The following is a 14,923-nucleotide window of genomic DNA, read 5'->3' as shown; positions in this document are numbered from 1 at the left end:
GGTGGTAATGGGAGCGTCATGGCGCTCCCATGTGACACCTCTCCTGCGCGAGCTGCACTGGCTCCCGGTGGTCTTCCGGGTGCGCTTCAAGGTTTTGGTTACCACCTTTAAAGCGCTCCATGGCTTAGGACCTGGTTATTTACGGGACCGCCTACTACCACCAATAGCCTCCCACCGGCCAGTACGCTCTCATAGAGAGGGACTCCTCCGGGTGCCGTCAGCCAAACAATGTCGGCTGGCGACCCCTAGGGGGAGAGCCTTCTCTGTGGGGGCACCTACCGTCTGGAATGAGCTCCCCCCAGAGATACGGAGGATCCCGGATCTGCGCACCTTCCGCCGCGCTGTGAAGACTTTTTTATTCCATCAAGCAGGCTTGGGCTAATCTCCTCCCTCTTTTAATATATAAATTTTAAATCTGTTCTTAAATTATTGGGGTGTTTTAATTTGTCTGGGCCAAAAAATGATTTAATTCGATTTTAACTGGTTTTTAAATTTTTGTATTTATGTATCTTATTGCTTGGCTGTTCACCGCCCTGAGTCCTTCGGGAGTAGGGCGGTATACAAATCAAATAAATAAAATAAAATAAATAAATAAAATAAAATAGTCAGGTCAGCTTCAGGGTTAACACCTGCATTGTTTAAGGTGGTATTTATTGCTTGCAAGAACCACATTTTGGTTTTCTGGCTATCCTGTACAGGTAGTCCTTGACTTACAACAGTTCACTTAGTGACCATTTGAAGTTATAACAGCACTGAAAAAAGTGATTTACGACTCTTTTTCATACTTATGACCGTTACAGCATCTCATGGTCATGTGATCAAAATTCAGATGCTTGGCAACTGACATAATATTTATGACCGTCGCAGTGTCCCTGGGGTCATGTGATCCCCTTTTGTGATCTTCTGACAAGCAAAGTCAATGGGGCGCCAGATTCACTTAACAACCCTGTTACTAATTTAACTACTGCAGTGATTCACTTAAGAACTGTGGCAAGAAAGTTCGTTAAATGGGGCAAAATTCACTTAACAAATATCTCGCTTAGCAACAGACAACTTGGGCTCAATTGTGGTCGTAAGTCGAGGACTACCTGTACTCACAGCGGAACTCCCACTACAGTACTTACAGATGTTACACTAATTCATTTGGGAAGCATGAAGCATCCTGTATGTTAAGGAGTAAACTTGATACTGTAAGTCTACTTAACAAGTTATGTATTGCTTTAATGTTTTAAAACAGTTTATTAGATTTAAAATATGAAAGATGTTTATTGTGCAACGCAAAAACAAGGGATACATCCAGGCCAGGCTTGAAATACAATTTCCTTTTTAAAAAATAGAGTGTATACATTATGTAATGGGCTTTTTTCCCACATGGCATTCTTTGTTCAAAGAATTTTCTCCATGCATATATAATCAGCTTTTACACTGCTGTTCTTTTGAGCTTTTTTATTATAATTATATATTCCAGCAGCTTTTCAGAATCATTTCAGAAATACTTTCTGATGATCACCAGATTGCTTTCCTAACATACAATACTGATTTGTCCTAAAAACATTAAGAAAAAGCAGCCTCTGATCAGAAGTGAAATAGAATGGACTTGGGTTTTTAGGTGACTGTTTCAAATCACACAATAAGTGGCTCATTATCCCACATTTTCAAGAAGATTAACTCATTACAAAGGTCTTATTTTTAAATGTCTATATATTGCATGTAAGTTCTGCTAGACATTAAAGAAAGAGAAAAACAGCTATTTATTATGTTTATTGTATTGTACATCTAGTGTAAATGTTACAGCAACATCATATGATTCCAATTAGCTATCTTTTTCTCAAACTGCAACTTCCAGACACTTACTAAGAGGAACCCCATGTAGAGCATGTTGCAGTACTCAAGGTATCCAAGATAATAATGCCTGCCAAGGGATTATTACTCAAGGATAGACATGTGCATTCCGCATCAAAGATATTATTAATGGTAGCCAACATTCATGGAATGTTCTCAGGCTGCAAATCTGTTCTTTCAAGGATAATGCAACTCTTTCTGAGATAGTCTGATACTTAAGACTTGAAATCAGTTTCCTGTTTCCCATTAGCACCTTGTCTTGTTTGTATCCATCTTTCATTATCAAACTTACATAATATATACTGACTGCTACCTAGGAATTGAATGCATATTAATGACAATCCATTCCAAAGTTCCAGATAACCTCTTCCAGTATCTTGGTGTAAACATTGAACTGTTAGTCCTACCAGGTAAATCGGACCAAAAATCAACTTCATGAGAAGGTTAAATTTACTTTTATTGAGAGAGGCTATCATAACAGAATCCTCCAAGTCTGATTATGCTGAACTTCCTCCCCTTCTTATGCCCATGTGGATTAAGATGTTTGAGCTGTTGCCACATACTTTGTGCTTGTTTTGAATTCAAGATATATATTTTTCCTCATTCCTGGAGATGGATCTCACCTGTCTCCATCAAGACAGTTATTCTGTACATGAATAGCATGGGAGATAAAATGAAATGGCCCTGTGGACTAGAATAAATCTAAAATCTAGGTGTCAAATCGCAGTTTTTCAGTATCACCTTCTGGACCCAGCCTGACAGGAAGATTCAGAACCACTGTAAAATGATATCCAACGATTCAGCTTCCCCAGGGAGTCCAGAAGGACTCGACTCTCCATATATCTTGTCCACATCCTTAAAACCTAGATAGCTAAAAACAATTCAAAATAGTAGAACAAATAATTGCTGATGTAACACCTGTATAAATAATCTTCTCCAACTCAGAATTAATCTCATTGACTTTCCCCACAAGTTGTTCAAGTGTTCTGGGTTCCTTCATCTGTCAGAATAGAGTACAGTAGGGGAGTAAATAAGACAGCTTCCTGAATTCATATGTAAGTAAGAAATGTTGTCATTTTCAGTTAAAATATTCCATATTGCTTTTATTTTAAAACTATTATATGAAAATCTTGTTCAATCTGATCCTGAGTATATTTTCTTGGACTACATTTATTTCTGAATTGCATGCAGTTTTGCATATGGTTAATCAAGATATAAAATGAAAATTTTAAGCTTTTGCACAGCTTCTACTGAGATGTTACTGTTTCTGTATTGTAGATGAGCTATAATCAAAGAGTTTCCAACTGAATTTAGTAGTTTGGATTGTTCAAAATCTCCTATTATATCCCCATTTCTATTTTGACAGTGTTTCTGAAATTACTTTTTCCCCCCTCCTGTTTCCTTACACCCTTTTTTTTTTAGTTGTTCACAATTCTGTGCAGGCCCAGGATCGGCCCACAGCCACAGTCTCACCACTGAGAAGCCAGAATTCTCCATCTCGCCTCCCAGCAACTGTGATCAGATCACACTCGGTGGTTTCTCCACAACATATCCACCACTCTCCTGTGCATGTCATCCCTGGAGCACAGTGTGCCAGACCTATTATTCCTCTCACCTCAGCAGCTGCAGCAATTACTCCTCCCAATGTCACTGCAGTCAATCTGAATGGAGAAGCTGGAAATGGGCCCATCAGTAGCTTGGTGACTTGTAGCCCAACCAACACAGCTTGCAAAACAGAAGAAAGGAAAAATGAAAAGGTAAATGATCATTTTGCAACATGGAAGAATAGATACATTACGCTGTGCCTTAAAAGAATTTATTAATTTAATTAATTTGCTTACTAGATATGTAATAAATGTTCTGTTTCTGTCACAATCATCATTGCATTTTGATGTCAGTTTTTTAAAGAACTCTGGAGACTGCATAAAAGGTTTTCAAAGGATATATATATCCTTGGGGTATTCACTCCTGATTAATTTACTGTTTATACATTTTTTAAAAATTTAGATTTGGAGCTGCTGACTGGTTGAGTGAGTACCTACATATTAAGAAATTCACTATCTTCTCCATCTGTTGTATCTCTTTGATTGTTATGCTTTCTATAAATGCTACAAATTTGATAGCACTGGTATACAAAATAAATATCAAATAGTCTTTTGCCATATATCCAGATTCAGCCAAAATGGATTAATTAAACTAAAGATGTTAAATGACAGGTAGCCTTGGGGGCTTAGAGTCAATTAAAACATTGACACATATATGTTTGAGGCTGTTTTAATAGTACTGTAAACATTTCTGGTTCTTTCAGAAACTTGCACTTGCAGACTTTGGTAAAACAGGACAGGACAGGACAGAGTTAAATATGATGATGAATATATGATTGATTCTCTAGAGATGCAGGCATATGGAGTTCACTTTCAGAACAGTCTTTCAGTGTCAGTGCAGTAACATGTTAATGAAGGTTAGTACCAAGCTGATCTAAACATGCTAAACTCAGTAGATCCTTAACAAATACAGTACTGTATTTTGTTTCCATATAGCGTTTACACATGTTGTAACTAATCACTCTCCTGCATAGGTGATGATGAATGCTGTCTATTAAAAGCTACTTGCAGAACTTCATGATTAATCACTGTTTAGAAGTATTGGAGCGAAAATCTGAATGTGTAAAAGCATTCCTCCTTATTAGTCATAAGTTTTGTTGCTAAAGGTAAAGGTTTCCCTGTCCAGTTGTGTCCGACTCCAGGATGCGGTGCTCATCTCTGTTTCTTGGCCAAGAGAGCCAGCATTGTCCAAAGACATTTTCAAGGTCATGTGACCACCCTAGCTATATGCAGAAGGCATACAGAACGCTGTTACTTTCCCATCAAAGTGGTAACTATTAATCTACTTTGCATGCTTTAGAACTGCTAGGTGGACTGGAGCATTTTTGTTTAGTTTTGGATGGATCTTTTGTTCCCTCTTCTTCTATTTTTGGGGCCATTTAAAAAAATACAAATTACCAATTAGAATAGAGTAGAGTAGAGTAGAGTAGAGTAGAGCAGAGTAGAGTAGAGTAGAGTAGAGTAGGGTAGAGTAGGATTTTTTATTCAAGTGTGATTGGACACACAAGAAATTTTTCTTGGTGCATACGCTCTCAGAGTACATAAAAGATACATTAATCAAGAATCATAAGGTGCAACACTTAATGATAGCCATAGGGTACAAATAAGCAATCAGGAAACAATATCAATATAAATCGTAAGGATACAAGCAACAAAATTACAGTAATACAGTCATAAGTGGAAGGAGATGGGTGGTGGGAATGATGACAAGATTAATAGTAGTGCAGACTTAGTAAATAGTTTGACAGTTTGAGGGAATTATTTGTTTAGCAGAGTGATGGCATTCGGAAAAAAACTGTTCTTGTGTTTAGTTGTTCTGGTGTGCAGTGCTCCATAGCGTCGTTTTGAGGGTAGGAGTTGAAACAGTTTATGTCTAGGATGTGAGGGGTCTGTAAATATTTTCACAGCTCTCTTTTTGACTCGTGCAGTATACAGGTCCTCAATGGAAGGCAGGTTGGTAGCAATTGTTTTTTCTGCAGTTCTAATTATCCTCTAAAGTCTGTGTCTGTCTTGTTGGATTGCAGACCCAAACCAGACAATTATAGAGGTGCAGATGACAAACTCAATAATTCCTCTGTAGAACTGGATCAGCAGCTCCTTGGGCAGTTTGAGCTTTCTGTGTTGGCACAGAAAGAATATTCTTTGTTGTGCTTTTTTGATGATGTGTTTGATGTTAGCTGTCCATTTTAGATCTTGCGATATGGTAGAACCTAGAAATTTGAAGGTCTCTACTGTTGATACTAGGAGTCTTTTTTTTCCACAAGAGTAAGTTCTGGATAAGTAAAGAGCCATATATTTTATAGATCTCTTATCTTTTAATAATCAATTTAAAGGATGGATTTTTTTGTCCTTATTCAGTAAAAAATGCTAAAGAACAAATGAGACCAATTCAGTTAATGGGTCAACTTTCTTCTTTAGCTACATTGCACAGTTTTTAGTCCAGCATGGTTATACATTTTAATTTATAATGATTAAACTAATACAGATTTTTATTTTCCCTGTACTGTTTCAGAACTTATTCCAAAATTCAGGTCTCATTGATTGTCCTAAATGGTATAATTCAGGGGTCTGCAACCTTAAACACTCAAGGAGCCATTTGAACCCATTTCCCACAGAAAAGAAAACACCAGGAGCCACAAAACCTGGGTGGGCATGGCCAACTCGACGTCACTCACTTCCACCAGTCACATGACACCTCCCCAGCCACGCCTACCAGCCGGTCATTAGGGCAGAAAACTGGTTGTTAAAAAATACCAGGAACCACAAAACCCTTTTGACATCTCTCTCTCCCTCCTTTCCCCGCTCCTCCTCCCCCTCTCCCCCTCTCTGTCTGTATTTTTCTGTATGTCTCTCTCTCCCCCTCTCTCTGTATCTCTCTGTCTCTGCCCTGGCCGCTTCTCCATCCCCATCGTCCTTACCTTCTCAGGCTAGGCAAGGAGTGACTGGGAGGGGAGGGCGAGGGGCGGGGCCAGCCAGTTGTGGTCACCCGATAGGGAGCCACAGCAGGGGACCCAAAGAACACATGCAGCTCAGAGCTGCAGGTTGCTGACACCCGGTATAACTGGACTACTGGTAGTCCTTGACATAGGACCACAATTCAGTTTTGCCCTATTATGTGATCTTTCTTGCTACATTGGTTAAGTGAATCGCTGTTAACTTAATACCACAGCTGTTATGTGAATCTGACTTCCCCATTGACTTTGCTTGTTAGACGGTCACAAAAGGTGATCACATGACCCTGGGACACTGCAACCATCATAACCACATGCCAGTTGCCAAGCATCTGATCACGTGACCACAGGGATGCTGCAATGGTTGTAAGTGTGAAAATTATGTCACTTTTTTCAGTGCCGTTGTAACTTTGAACAGTCACTAAATGAATGGTTGTAAGTCAAGGACCACCTCTACATGCCATCTTTTTCAAATGTCTGCAGAGCCTGAGCCTTGCCTTGTTGTTCCATTCTCCATTAGCTGATCAAGCAATAGTATGACTTCTTCTCTTTTTTTTTGGATGCTTTGAATTCAGGCTTAAAGGTGCCAAAAGAAACTCTGTGTCTGCACATAATAGTTAGTGTGACTTAAGACTTCATTGGGGGTAACTCCTTTACTAATTCCTGCTGGCTTATGATCTGTAGTCAATCCACCAAATACCTAGATCTTTATTATACACTAAACACCTTTTTCTGTATTTTCTAAATGCAGTATATATTTAGGTTGAAGTTCATATTGGAGATCTTGGCTTTGTGTTCTAATCTATGAAAACAATTTTGAAAGTTCTGGTTTGTTTGTTTGTTTTTTAATCCTGTTTTAGTATACATTTTCACATAGTTTATTAGTGACTGATTGGAAAGTTGCTGGCAACATGTGAGCAAGTCAAATCACTGTAGTAAAATTGTTTCAGTCCATTGTCAGCTTCAGATTTTTGGAATAAAAAATATTTGTTTCTGAAGCCTTCAAGTTCCAAGCCTGCTCTTTAGAAGTTAAAACTATTTCAAGTTGAAGCAATAGGATAACTGTGAATGTGGATAATTTAGTATTACAAAGTCAAGCACAGAGGGCAAAACGCAGTGTTGTTTTTATCAATCTTTTTTATAAAAAGGATTTTATAATATATACATTTCTTTCAGGAGTGAAATCCAGCAGGTTCTAACAGGTTCTGGAGAACCGGTAGTAGAAATTTTGAGTAGTTCAGAGAACCGGCAAATACCATCTCTGGCTGGTTCCAGAGTGGGGTGGGAATGATGATTTTGCAATATCCTTCCCTCAGGAGGGGAGGGAATGGAGATTTTGCAGTATCCTTCCCCTGGAGTGGTGTGGGAATGGAGATTTTGCAATATCCTTCCCCTGCCACGCCCACCAAGCCACGCACACAGAACCGGTAGGGAAAAATTTTGGATTTCACCCCTGATTTCTTTGGTTTATTACCATAAACCAATCTGCAGCAGTTTATTATGTGTTAAAATCACAGAATATAATTTTCTCTTTAACAGTAGTATTTCTATTAATTACCAATATGTTATGATTTGATATCAATCTATTTTTCCTCTGACAGTTTCTTTGATAAATAATTTAGCTATTTCATGTCAGGTGTAACTACTGACTTGAACAAAATGATACTGTTCCAGGAGCTTAATTTGATGAAGCAAATCACACTGGAAATGTTTAAACATATAATTATTCTTTCTGGGAGAAAAAAAACTCTGACTTCTGATAAGAATTCTGATTAAACTTTCCCAAAGCATATGGCACTGTAGCTGCTAAAGAGATTAATACGTTGTTGGTTCTTGGAACAGTTTATGAATCCATCATCAGCGACAGAGCATCTTTATAATTTTCTGATGCCTAAAATATACCCAAATTAGTTGAAAGCCAGCTATTTGAAAATGCCATTTGTTCCTCTAAGCCAGTAGTAAAATCTGTTCAAAATGTTTAATGTAGGGTAGAATTACCATATGGACTTAAGGAATTATTGATTAGTGCATAATTTCATTCCTGTACACTATGCTTAAAATAGTGTAGTGATTCTTCTTTTTTACCAGTTAGTAAATACCGTGAGTTGTGTGACCTACAAATTTACTTACATATTTATCTTGCAAATTTATATCTTAACACCGGGCAGCTAACTAAACATAAAAGCAAAAATCTCAGTTTAAAAAAAAATAAATAAATAAAAGATGTCGATTAAAAATAATCAACTCTTCACCAAGATTGTCAAGGAAGGCAAACAGAAATACCCACTTATCCTCCTGGCCATATAGCCTGAGACAGGAGCTGGACCTTCTGGAATCGTGGTGGGGGGGAGGTTTCCCACAGGCCAGGCACCACCACAGAGGAGCCCCATATATAGCCACAGAAGTGTTCAGCACAGGGGTGAAATCCAAATTTTTTCCCTACCGGTTCTGTGGGTGTGGCTTAGTGGGCGTGGCAGGGGAAGGATATTGCAAAATCTCCTTTCCCACCCAACTCCAGGGGAAAGATATTGCAAAATCTCCATTCCCACCCCCACCCCCCCCGGGGCCAGCCAGAGGTGGTATTTGCCAGTTCTCCGAACTGCTCAAAATTTCCCCTACCGGTTCTCCAGAACCTGTTAGAACCTGCTGGATTTCACTCCTGGTTCAGCAGCTACAGTTTTATTCAGCCTTACCTGAGAAATTATTCAGAGACACAGGTATATACCGGTTGCTCAGATCTACTAAAGGAAAAATCAGCTAGAAGTTTAATAAAATAATAATTAAATTAGCCATAGATATTGAACAGTTGCTACCCATCAGATGAAAGCACGCCGATTTCACACAATGGTATATTTATTTATTTATTTTACACTTTTATTATAGTAACACTCCCATCAAGTTGGATAATGTCACCCCAACAATGACATAGCAAATGTTGTGGAAACAATTTTATTAAAATAATAAGTGGTGCAGTAATAAAAATACAGAAGAGACATAAAGGCAAAAAAGTATAACACTACCACAAAAAGACAAATAGCAGAATAAAAATAACAGAACTATATGGGAAAAGCTAAAGTTTTTGTTATTATTATCCATTTAAATATGATATAGAAGGGACAATCTAAATAGACTGGGTGAGACAATTTCATAATAGTGGGCTGCCACTGACCAGGTCCTAGTAGTTTCAAGACAAGCTTCTTTTTTGGAATGATACACATAGTAGGATTTTATCCAATGAACACAACTCTATAGTTTCCCAAAATAGCATGGATTGAGCCTTCCAGCTGAATGAAATCCCCCCCCGCAACTCTAGTTCCTCCAGCTTGACTGGATTTACTTTCACTTTACTTGATCCACTCTAAGTAGCCAATGACAGAGTCCTGCGCAACTCCTGAGGACAGAAAGGAAAAACTGATCTGAATGCCATCTATGAAGAAAAGTCACCCACCCCAGAAATTGGCAATGTTCCTTATTAGAATCTATCCTAGAAGTAGGAGCGGAACTGTAACAAAGCTATGTGTCAAACAACTAATTGATCAGTAAATTCAGACCTCCTGAATATTTCTATAGACGTGTGTATGAACACGTGTATGAACAAAGGAATCATGTAGTGTTTTAGCCCAAGTGAAAGGTTAGTCAGGGACTCATAATTCAGATAGAAAGAGCAGCGCAGAAATTTGTGCAAAATTTGTTTTGATGGCCAAAGGCATAGACCATCTTGTGTTAGTGTATTATTAAGTCTTCCCTTCTAAACCACTAGTGGCAAGAAATTGAGTATGTCTAATGAAAATGCTCTTCTGCATAGTTCAGAAAGAATATTATAAAAATAATTAGATGAAGAAAATAATCTGCCAGAGAGGCTTTTGTGGTGGTAATGTGGGACTTTGGTCTTATCTCCTTGCAAGCCCAGGGCTCTCTGTTTAAGCTCTAGTATGATCCTCTTACACTTAGTAGTCCTCAATGGAACTACATCTACATATACATTGAAGACTTAGTAGTCTTCAATGGAACTACACCTACATGGAGTGGAAAATGCAGTGGGGTACCCCAAGGTTCTGTCTTAGGCCCAGTACTCTTCAACATCTTCATAAATGATTTAGATGAGGGGATAGAAGGGGAACTCATCAAATCTGCAGATGACACCAAGCTGGGAGAAATAGCCTTCAGTTTAGAACAGGGGTGTCAAACTTGCATTATCACAGTGTTGCCACGTGACATATCGCAGCTTTTTCCCCCTTCGCTAAAGCAGGCATGGGTGTGGGCGTGGCCAACATGTGACGGACCTGGCCCGCAGCCCCGACATCCTGTTTTAGAACATAGACTCAAGATCATAAGGACCTTTGTAGACTGAAACACTGGGCTTTATCCAACAAAATGCAATTCGGTGGTGAGAAAGGTAAGGTTTAAACTTAGGCAACAAAAACCAAATGCACAGGTATAGAATAGGTGGTACCTGGCTCAAAAACAATAACTGTGAGAGGAGTGTTTCTATATCCTAGTGGGCAACTAGGTAGTGAGCTGCAGCTGCCACAAAAGTCAGTGCAGTCCTAGTCTGGGATAGTATCAAGAGCGAATGAATGGTTAGTACCTCTTTATACACACTGGTAAGACTGCACTTGGAATACTGCATCTAGTTTTGGTCACCATGACCACAAAAGATATTGATACTCTAGAAGGCATACAAAGAAGAGAAAAAGAGATGATTAGGGGACTGGAGGCTAAAACATACAATGAATGGTTGCAGGACCTGGGTATGTCTACTCTAATGAAGAGAATGATTGGGGATGTTTTGATAGCTGTCTTCCAATATTTGAGGGCTGTCACTGAGAAGAGTGGGTCAACCTATTCTCCAAAGGAGTCTATGACAGCTCACCATGGCCAACTCAGCATGGGACAATTCACCATGGCCAACTCACCACAAGACAATTCACTATGGGGCAAGAGTTATAGTAATATCAAAGAAATAGTAGAATAGAATCATTGAAGAAAGAATGCCAAAGGAGGGGCAAAATGATATGTCAATGACCAAAAAAAATGTTTTTAAACTATTTTAAATAATTAAATTGAATTGTTGAATTTTCCCGCAGTGAGTTGTCCTGTGGCAAGTTGGTTTATTTTATTTTATTTTATTTTATTTGGTTGTGGCGAATTGGCCATGGCGACTTGATCGTGGTGAGTTGGCCATGGCGATTGTCCCATTCCGTCTCCAAAGCACCTGAGGGCAGGACAAGAAGTAATGGGTGGAAGCGTATCAAAAAGATCCAATCTAGAACTAAGGAGAAATTTCCTGACAGTGAGAATAATTAATCAGTTGTGGGTGCTCCATCACTGGAGGTTTTTAAGAAGACAATCATTTGTCCAGAATGGTAGACAGTCTCCTACTTGAGCAGGAAGTTGGACTAGAAGACCTCCAAGATCCCTTCCAACTCTGTTAATGTCTTGGACCTAACATCATAAAAAAATAAATTCTTTTTGTTCACAAATTACATCATTCAGAAAGAAGTGTTGGTGTTTAAAGCAAATTTGGGTATTTTGAATGTTTAACATTAAATTAGTTCAAGATTGAATTTCATTTCAGTTTAGTATATTGATTATAGTTCCTGTATTTTTTTGGTCATAGTACATTTAAGAATATGCATTTTAGATCCAGAAAATAGTAAAATAAGAAAAGCAAAATAGTATGCAGCTGCAGACATAGATTCCTCTCATTTCTAATTTATTCTTAACTATAGAAATGTAGTACTGCCAAATTTTGTTCTGCAATGATAAAAGCTTGATTTAACTGCTAAAGTTCAATTTCCTTTTAATATACAGATGGGATTCTGTTCAGTACATGTGGCCCACAGCTTTCCCTGTGCCAAAAGGCGGATCTGGCTGGTTCAGTAATAGTCACATGATTCATTAGAAATTTGACATATCTGGAAAATTCTCATTTTTATTGTTTAAGTAGTTGCTGTTTAGTCCCTATGGAACAGGTAAAGAACATTCGTAGGATTTTTCATTTGCTAAACAGAGCCTGTTGATAATTTGCTAAGATTCCTGAAAGGTTGTGTTTAAACAAAAATGAAGAATTGGATATTATATAAAGCCAAACTATTTTAATCCTATAATGTAAATTGTGCAGTGTATCATTCTCTAGCTCTTTTCCACACCCATCTTTTTCTCAGAAATAGGTTACAGAATCAAAGTTCAGCACAGAACCAGGCATACTTTACTCTGGGAACACCCATGGTGAGAACTCCCAGAGTGATCTGCTTGTCTTCTTCTCTTGAAGAATATGCTTGTCTTCAATTCACATTTTGCATACTGATTTGGCAGCAAAACAATATTTGCAAGGAGCATAATATTGGTGGGTTTTTTAAACATAAATTTTAATATGTTTCATTTGGTGCATCAGACAGTACAAACTAAGACTATCATTCTACAGTAAATAACTAAACAGTATCTTCAAAATCCAAGAATCTTGAGAAATTACAGTGGGTCTAGGAGATTGTTCCCATCCTTCCGCTTTTTAATTTTGGAAGCCCCACAGTTTTGACTCCAGGAAGAAATCATACTGCTCTGTTGAATACATAAAAAGGTAAATGAGTTGGCACAGCTATAAGCTTTATTTCTATTATACAGTATGCTCTTTCAGGAAAGGCAACTAGTTCAGGGGTGAAATGCTCCTCGTTCGGACCGGATCGCCCGATCCAGTAGCGATGACGGTGGATGGTTCAGAGAACCGTAGCACAAATCCCTCCCCACCCCCATGCCCAGCTGAGCCGCACAATCATCAGAGGCTTTTTATTTTATTTTTAAAAGCATTTTTTCTACAACCTCTTTGGCTGAAAAAAATGCTTTTAAAAGTAAAAACAAAGCCTCTGCCGATCAGGCAAGTCAGCTGAGATCGTCAGAGGCTTTAAAAAAAAAAAGAAAAGCCTCTGCCAATCAGGCAAGTCAGCTGAGATCATCAGAGGCTTTAAAAAAAAGAAAAGCCTCTGTCGATCAGGCAAGTCAGCTGGGATCGTCAGAGGCTTAAAAAAAAAGAAAAGCCTCTGTCGATCAGGCAAGTCAGCTGGGATCGTCAGAGGCTTTAAAAAAAAGAAAAGCCTCTGCCAATCAGGCAAGTCAGCTGGGATCGTCAGAGGCTTTTAAAAGCATTTTTTACAACCTTTTCAGCCAAAGAGATTGTAGAAAAAATGGTTTTAAAAGTAAAAGTAAAAAAAAAAATGCTGGCCACGCCCACTCAGTCATATTACCCCACCACCATCAAGCCACGCCCACAGAACCAGTAATAACAAATTTTACATTTCACCACTGAACTAGTTGTGTATCTTACTAAGTGCAAGTGATGACCCCAAGTGGCAAACATGGCTAGGGGGGCTTTATGTTGGGAATATAAAGGATAAAGACCTTGATAGAGAGAGGGAAGGTCTGTTATCAAGGCAACAAATAAATCAACATAGATTAAGCCCATACAAAGTTACTTACAAAAACTTCTAACACAGGAACCGTCCTAATTCACATGAAAATAAAAGAAGGAAAGATTCAAATCTGCAAGATTTTGTTACTATAGCCATTTTACTAATATATGTATATATATAGCTGTAAACCTATGCAGCAACAGTTTCTTGATGTGGTCTACCTTGTAAGTCTAATAATTTGTACAAGTTCATCGTGTGCACCAGTTGCACCCCTTCTTGGACCGGGAGGTCTTGTTCACAGTTAATCAAGCCTTAGTCAATTTGTATGTGGATTACTGTAATCTACAGTAAAGACTAAAGAATAAAGAGCAGTTGGAACTCACAATTGTCCGGAATGCAACAGTATAGACAGTTTTTGGTGTTTCTGGTGGTAGGCTGATATAAGACTGCTCCATGAGCTGCATTGCCTTCTGGTAAGCTTCCAGATATGATTCAAGATACAATAGAACCTCTGGTCACGAACGCTTCTGACCACAACCAAATTGGGTTCTGACCAAAAAATTCACAATTTGTTTTTCGCGGCCGATTTCCCCTTCCATGCCATTTTTTTTGTAAGCGCCAAATTTCCAAAATTAGGTTCGGGTCATGACGAAATCGGATTGCGACCAAAGTTATGGAACGAATTATGGTTGTGACCAGAGGTTCTACTGTATCTTTCTTACCTATAAAGCCCTATATGGCATAGGGTTAGTTTGTTGGACTGCCTTTCTTCATTGTTTCTGCTCTCCATACCAGATGTAGCAGAGAGGACATGCTCTGAGCACTTCTATTAAACAATTTCATCTTGCTGGACCAGGAGTTGTGACTTCTCTATGATAGTGACCTGAAAACCCTGTTCAACTTTCGCAAGGTTCTGAAGACCTGGCTATTTCTCCAGGCATTTGTACCAGGAGTTTGGCGAGCTCTACTGCTGCTGCATGTGGTTTTTCATAATTGGATTTATTCTTTATCTCAGGCAACATGAGTTATCATTTGCATCTATTGTTTTAAATCAGTTAGTGGCCTACTCAGGGATCAGTGTGATTGGCTAGTTCAGGCTAAGTAATGTTTGGCTGAAGGT

At 38.6% G+C, this 14,923-nt stretch overlaps 1 protein-coding gene across 1 annotated transcript in view; it reads left to right on the top strand.

Annotated features, from left to right (window-relative positions):
• Nucleotides 1–14,923, top strand: part of SH3RF3 (SH3 domain containing ring finger 3) — a 216,132-nt gene that overhangs the window by 188,858 nt on the left and 12,351 nt on the right. Inside the window, exon 8 of the mRNA XM_070943179.1 lies at nucleotides 3,265–3,599. Within this exon, the coding sequence (XP_070799280.1) occupies nucleotides 3,265–3,599 (335 nt within the window). The remainder of the gene's footprint in view (nucleotides 1–3,264; nucleotides 3,600–14,923) is intronic.

The sequence above is a fragment of the Pituophis catenifer genome, unplaced genomic scaffold (genome assembly GCF_029215685.1).
Source record: "Pituophis catenifer annectens isolate HBS135680 unplaced genomic scaffold, rPitCat1.0.hap2 SCAF_4, whole genome shotgun sequence".
Taxonomy (NCBI): Eukaryota; Metazoa; Chordata; class Lepidosauria; order Squamata; family Colubridae; genus Pituophis; species Pituophis catenifer.
The sequence above is the reverse complement of the archived record's forward strand: the minus strand, read 5'-3'. Positions and strand labels throughout refer to the sequence as shown.